The sequence below is a fragment of the Apaloderma vittatum genome, unplaced genomic scaffold (genome assembly GCF_000703405.1).
Source record: "Apaloderma vittatum isolate BGI_N311 unplaced genomic scaffold, ASM70340v1 scaffold29409, whole genome shotgun sequence".
NCBI classification, from domain to species: Eukaryota; Metazoa; Chordata; class Aves; order Trogoniformes; family Trogonidae; genus Apaloderma; species Apaloderma vittatum.
In genome coordinates this window covers 14,707-21,398 of record NW_009737456.1, presented here as the reverse complement: position 1 = coordinate 21,398, position 6,692 = coordinate 14,707, and the positions used below count along the sequence as shown (strand labels likewise).

The 6,692-nt window shown below is 46.6% G+C and overlaps 1 protein-coding gene across 1 annotated transcript in view; it reads right to left on the bottom strand.

The window, feature by feature from the left end:
- Positions 1–3,517: 3,517 nt before the first annotated feature.
- Positions 3,518–6,692, bottom strand: part of LOC104279893 (sal-like protein 3) — a gene marked incomplete at its 5' end in the record, with an annotated part of 4,918 nt that continues 1,743 nt past the window's right edge. The window contains 3 exon segments of the mRNA XM_009877338.1: positions 3,518–3,949; positions 4,956–5,296; positions 5,513–6,692. The exon segment at positions 5,513–6,692 is cut by the window's right edge and continues 21 nt beyond it. Of these exon segments, the coding sequence (XP_009875640.1) occupies positions 3,518–3,949; positions 4,956–5,296; positions 5,513–6,692 (1,953 nt within the window).

The window sequence follows — 6,692 nt, the reverse complement described above, 5'->3', positions numbered from 1 at the left end:
GAGAATTTTCCTCCTGTGTTTTGACCAGACCCGTAGCTATCGGCCTTCCCTTGCTCCCCGTCTCTTCCACACACCGTGTTTTCTCTTGGCGAGGCTCAGGCGAGCACGAACCTGCTGCTGTCCAGTCATGGGGGGAAACCAAGACCTTCTTTGGACACATCTTATAAAACAGAGCGTCTTCATAGGAGGCCACTGAAAGATGAATAATTCAGAGTTCTCTCATTTATTTATCTTTTGTCCATTTTAAATGCAGCAGGCACTCATCATCACGTTCTAGCAGCTTGAAGGTTACTCAAACATACAGCTTTTTTTTTTTTTCCCCCAGGAGATCCTTAATTGCATGCCTAACTGTAAGGATGTAGATATTTCCTTTTAAATCAACGTGAAAAAATAATTTGGTTCAAGTCAGACATGCTTTGATAAAGTAGGGAAATTTTGGAAAAGAAATTAAAAAAAGAAGAAGGTACACAGCCATGGCTTTAAACCCACAGGTTATGTCATTTGGAATGAACGGATGGGAGGTGTCAATTTTCTCTTTTCATTTACTTTAGAATTTGAGCTGCTCCTGATACATTTGGTCCCAAATTTCATCATGCAGCGTATCATGAATATTAGGCAGATGTTTAACCAACACAAAAACGAAGCTTTTTGGGTAGACAGCCCGTGGTAAATGTTCAGAAAGCAGTCAATCTGAAAGAGTAGTCCTTCCAAAGGCTGCTCTCCCCCCTCCAAAATGTCTTTGTTGTTGTTCTAGTGCCTTGCTCCTATGATTTCTTTTCACTGGAATAGAGACTTTAATAATTCTACCCATTTGCATTGTTAATATATATTAGAATAGCATCTGAATATAAGCTGTCGACCTAATTCTGATTTCCAGATGCGACGACTCAAAGTCATTGACACCAATCTACCACGAGTGACCTTAGTCTCGGATCTTGCTCCGTTATTAGAATAATCAAGGAACGCGATTCAGAAATAATATTACATCCTGCATTTTATTCAATTCCATGTGACAAAAATAGTAACCTAGACTAAGACATCCATTTCAATCAGTAGATGTGTCAAGCCAACAAGATTTAATAATAAAAAATATCAGATCTAGGTAACAATTCCCAGCTGGTTCAGGGAGGCTCCTAGCCCTACATGGTATCACAGTATAAAAATAGTGTCTCTCTTCACCATGCAGAGAGGAATGACCTAACCCTGAATACAAAATGGGGTCAGTCTTACTGCACCATCATCAACCATCTTATTTACAACACTTTACATCTTTTTTTCTTTTTTTCCTTCTTTTTTTTTTTTTTTTTTTAAGTTACGCACATCCCTTAGGGAACAGGGATAACACTACATGGTACCAAATACTAACAAAAAAAAAAAAGAAGTCACACCAAAACCGACACAGATAAATAAAAACATTCAATTGCCGAAATACAGCAACATTAAGCCACCTCAAGTTTTCTTTTTTTCAATGCTTCGATACACCCCTAACCACCCACACACCATGGCAAAAAAAAAAAAAAAATGTTCTATTGTAGAGGTGTTACAGATATATAATTTTGCTTGTATATAGATATCTATATATCTATATATCTCATCACTGTAGAAAATGGAGCTGCAGAGTTCATTGTTCATTTCCAGCAGAAACAAACAGCTAATAAGTCTCAGAACCTCTTTTCACTCCATTACACGATGGCAAGAATAGTCCATCCTCTTACAGTAATGGTTTCTGGTGTCTAAGAAAGATTGTCCTATTTTTCACTTCTTTTTCAGCCTCGACTGAAGACCTCACTGTCTGATTCGTCCTTCAGGGGCACGGGAACGCTCCTCGCGCTCTTCCCAGCTACCCAGAACGTCCCTTGAGCGGTTCCAGAAGTCCAGAGCGTCAACTCCGCCGTGCTTCGCGACGCACAAAAAATGAGGTAGTACACAGAGCGGTCACTCTTCAAGTTTTGATTGAGCCCCAAGTCTCCTCGGCACCCCCAGCCCCGCGGAACCTTTCCTTCCATTGCTCGGTGCGGCTGGAACAACGCGACCGGCAGGAGGTTCTACCCGATTAACTGGGGAGTAACATTGTGCTTTGGAGCTGGCTGAGGAGAGGACGGAGTGAGAACTGAGATTAAATCCAGAATTTTGGGGTGCGGCTGCTGCTCGTGCTGCCCGAAAGCTCTCGGTTCGCTGCCCTGGCCGTCAGCAAAAGTGAGCCCACACGACGTTCTCCTTGCCCTACCCCAGCGCTGGTCATAGCACGCTTCAAGATAAAGGTATCAGAATCCTGCCGGGGGCGGTCACACTCTTCCATGGGCTCTGTGGGAAAGGTAAAGGAATCGTTTCCATGTCGGAAACGGCAGCCCCGGGTTTCCTACGGATCTGACGGTTCTCTGGATTTTCTGCTCAGTTAACGGACACATCTCCTTGCCCGCCCTTATACCAGCACAAGAAACTGCAGCGGGGTCCTCCTCCTCATTCCTCAAGTCAAAGGACTATTTATAAAATAGTTCACATCTTTGCTCAGTTTCAAATTATAGACAAACCTCCCTAATACAAAATACTAAAAGTGCAATAGTATAAATTAAGAGTTTGCAACCACATTATACAAACATTACCATTTTATTGTACAGCTCTGATAACATAGAGTAGTTATTCACAACTGTTTATAATGTTGTGAATAATTCACGGTCCTAAGGTTTGTCTGTAACTTGTTTTCCAGTCATTTGAGCTACAGTCCACACTACATTTTTTTTTTCATTTAATAGAACAACTGTCCACATAGCAGCTACAAATATTTAAATAAAAAAACGTTTGTTACTGACAGGTACTTGCACATGAAAAGCATGCTATCTTTCCCAATAAAACTTCACAAATTTGCCTGCATTGAAATAAACCACTTATTTATAGTAAAACAAAACTCGCTTTAAAAGAAAAAAAAAAAAAAGAAAAAAAAAATCACATAGCCAGATGTATTTTTGCAGTACAAAAGCTTCATTTAAGTTTGGGGCTAGTATATTGTCTGTTACCCGCATAATCTTAACATTATAAATACTACAGACAAGGATACTGTAATAATACACAGCATTGGGGTACTAAATCACTTATTTAAGATTAAGATTCCTAAAAATATAGTCCGAGTTGCTAACTAATCTGAACAAAACCGGCAGCTAAGTGTGACAGAACGCCGCAGCGAAGCCCCCCCTCTCTCAGGTGACGACAGTGAGGTCTGCGAGAAGCCGAGGGGATGTAGACTAGCCTCTTCCTAACAAAGTTATCCCACCTCCCGTTTGCTTTCTGTTAAATTAAAAAGGGTTTCAAAAGTTCTCGGCAAGAGTCAAGCTCACCGTCGAAAGAAGTACCATGCAGATCTTGCAAGACAACTTTTCAGCAGCCACAAAAGTTACGTATTTCTGCTATGGGTAAAAGTGGAAAAGGGAACCTATGCGTTTGGGTCGGGAAACTACCGCTTAGCCTCGGGAGCTGTACATGGAACAGGACAAGTGTCGCGTTGAGTCGGGACGAAACGGTTTTAATTTATGCCAATCTCTTTATTATCCTCAATAAACCTGGTGAAGGGACGACTGGCTCCTGTTTCAGGACTCGCTTTGTCCAGCCCGACAATGGGAGGGCTGCTGCCCGTGCGAGCCTTGTCCATGCCACCGGTGAGGTTACCCAGCGGAGGGATGGCGCCTCCGCCTAGACTTACGGGCAGCTGGGGAATGCCTCCGTTCTGTATGACAGAAATCTCATTGTTCTTCATAGCAAGTCCGTTGGTGATCGCCGCGGCGTACTGGTTCCAGAAACTGGGGTCGACGTTCATGGCCCGAGCCGCCAGGTCCTTCTGGAACATCTCGGAGAACTTGAGGGCGTCGCCACCCAGCAGGGCCATGGGGTTCTCCACCGAGAGGCGGCGGCCGCGGCGCGCAGGGGCGTTATTCCACATGTGTGTCCCCATGTGAACCTGCGGGGCGAACAGGGACAAGAAGCAAGCCCAGGTTAGCACGGACCAGCGAGGCGGCCAGCCTGAAATTTACAGTGCTTTATTTTCTTTTCTTCTTTTTCTTTTTTTTTTTTTTTAAAAAAAAGCACCTTTTAATTTGCCTTGAAAACAAACCAATTCCAGTTAAGGCGCAGTTCTAGGACCCAGTCAATCTGTACCCAGCTCCACGGTAATTTTTCAGTGCACATTTGTTCCTTCTCAGTGCCGCAAGAGTAAAGAGCACAGAGCAACTTGCTCTCCAGCCGTTTTCCAGTCAGACAACTTCCCAAGGGAGCTGGAAGCCCTCAGGTGCCAAAGGATTACCACAGGCATTACCTGTACTAGGAGATGGGTGGCTTTTGGTTTTTTTGCCCTTCCCCTTTTAATACTTTCTCCGTTTTCAGAATGTTTTACCTCATATGCCATTGAGTATTTCGCTAAATTTAATGTTTTAAAAAAAAAAAAAGCCAACAACTAAAGGACATTTAAAAAATGTACTCCTGGTTAAATGGCAGGACCAAGGAATAAGAGGCATCAGTTGGTCCTGCAGCATCCCGCTGTAAATCAGAGGCAAAGGAGCTTTCCAGCCTGCGATGGCTGCAAAGCGGCGTAGAAAAATGCCAATTTGGGAGGCACCCAAGGAGCCAGGTGAGCTTGGCGTTTCTGGTTTATCGCGAGGTGATTTCATGCTGACGGTCCCGGAGAACCACCGGAACACATCCGTTGGCTGACAGCGCGCGCCGACGCGACTGTCAGGACAACGACAACGTGTGTGCACCTGCGCCCGGAACCAGCTTTTTCGCATGCCGGCAGCGTGGTGCAGCTGCTCCTCCGCCCCTGTCCTCAGCGTAGTGGGAGTCAAACGAGCACCGCTCCCACAGCGAGCGTCGCCTCGCAGCTCCCTGCTCTCCTGCCCTCGGGACAAACGGTGCCTCAGCCCCCCCCGCCGCCAAGCCCCGAGCCTTTATGGTTTCATTTGGCCTCTTACCTTCAGATTCCCCTTTGTGGTAAAAGCTCTACCACAGATTGTGCAACCAAACGGTTTTTCACCGGTATGGGTGCGCTCGTGTATCTGCAGGGCGCTTGCTGAGGAGAAGGTCTTCCCACACGACTGACAGTTGTGCTGCTTGGGAGTCCGGCGAGGGGGGGGTGCCAGCATGGGGGTGATCCCCGGACTCATCACTGTCTGTGGTGCAGCGGGAACCTGGATTCCAGCTGGAAGCGAGGGAACCTCACCCAAAGAGAGCGGCTTGCTGTGACCGTTCACTTCCATTTTGATCATGGTAGGTGCTGTACTGGTGACCAGGCTAGGAGTACTTTGGCTGGGACCTAGAGTAAAGTTGGGTTCAAATAACTGAGAAGGCAGCTCTTTCAATTTGTGCGTCAGTAAGTGCTGTTTTAAATTACCCATAGTGGAACACCCACGACTGCAGACTGTACAAACAAATGGACGTTCTTTAGTATGGCTGCGGTAGTGAATTTCCAATGCACTCTTACAAGCAAAAGGCTTGCCACAGATATTACAAACAGTACTTTTAAACTTACCACGTTCTCTGTTCAGGAACAGCAGGCTAAAAGGAGCCTCCTCTTTGATGACCGGCCTCCCCGGGTTGGTGGATGTCAGATCTAACGCACCTCCGTTTTCAGTCGCGGGCGGCGGACTGTCCGGTTTCTCTGTCTTTAATTGGATTTCCTGTGGCTCTTCCTGGTTACTGAGACCCGGGGACTTGGATCTGAAACTTTCGCTATTGCTATTTACAGGGGACAAAGCTTGCATGGAGGAAGAAGACTCTGACATGGCGGGGCTGCCCGCACTCTGGCTTTCGAGGTCGCCAACGGCTGAGGAGGAGTCATTGCTCAAATGGTCACTCTCCCCCGATCCGTTTTCTATGGATTTTAAGCTGGTCAGCTGCTGGCAGTTCATGACAGAATCAATCATTTTCATCTGATTCTCCAGAGCAGCAATACTGGAGATCACAGAAGGTGGCGAAGAAGGACACGACCCAGAGTAAGAGATAAGGGGCTTGGACGAGTCGCTCGCCAGCTCCTTTAGCTCCGGGTCCTCTTCCATAGAATTTTCATCGATGTCATCATCAAAGTTGCTCAGCGTGTCGACGTTCTTCTCGTCGTAGGAAAGCTCCGAGTCCATGGCATCCTGGAAGCCCTCTGGGAGCGGCGTGTTGGGAATCTGCCCGCCCATGTGCATACGAATGTGCTGCTGGAGAACCACCGCGTTTGTGAATTTCTTCTGACAAATGGGACACGAGTGCTGTACTCTGAGCGGGGGCTTCGCTCGATGGACTCCAAAATGCGTTTTGAGATTGCCTTTCGTAGTGAAGGCACGTCCGCAAATTTTGCATTTAAATGGTCTTTCTCCTGTATGCGTCCTGTAATGCATTTTGAGCGCGCTCTGACAACTCAGCACGCGGTGACAAATGACGCATTGATTCGGATCCGTCATCTTCTTATCAATGTTCTCCACCAGCTGCTGCAGTTTTGAGGTTTCTGACGTTTGCATAGAGTCTAGCAGACCACCGAATGGAAACTTTGCCTTGAACTGGTCAGACACTGCTGGAAGCACGGGGTTTGGGAGGCTCGTCACTGCACTGCTGTCCGTGACGGCGGTGGGAACTGAAGACGTGGAAGCTGCAGAAACCTGCCCACCCACAGAAAGGTCCACGAGCCGCGTGGTTGTGGGAGGCACAGCGAACGGTTCCGCCCTTGG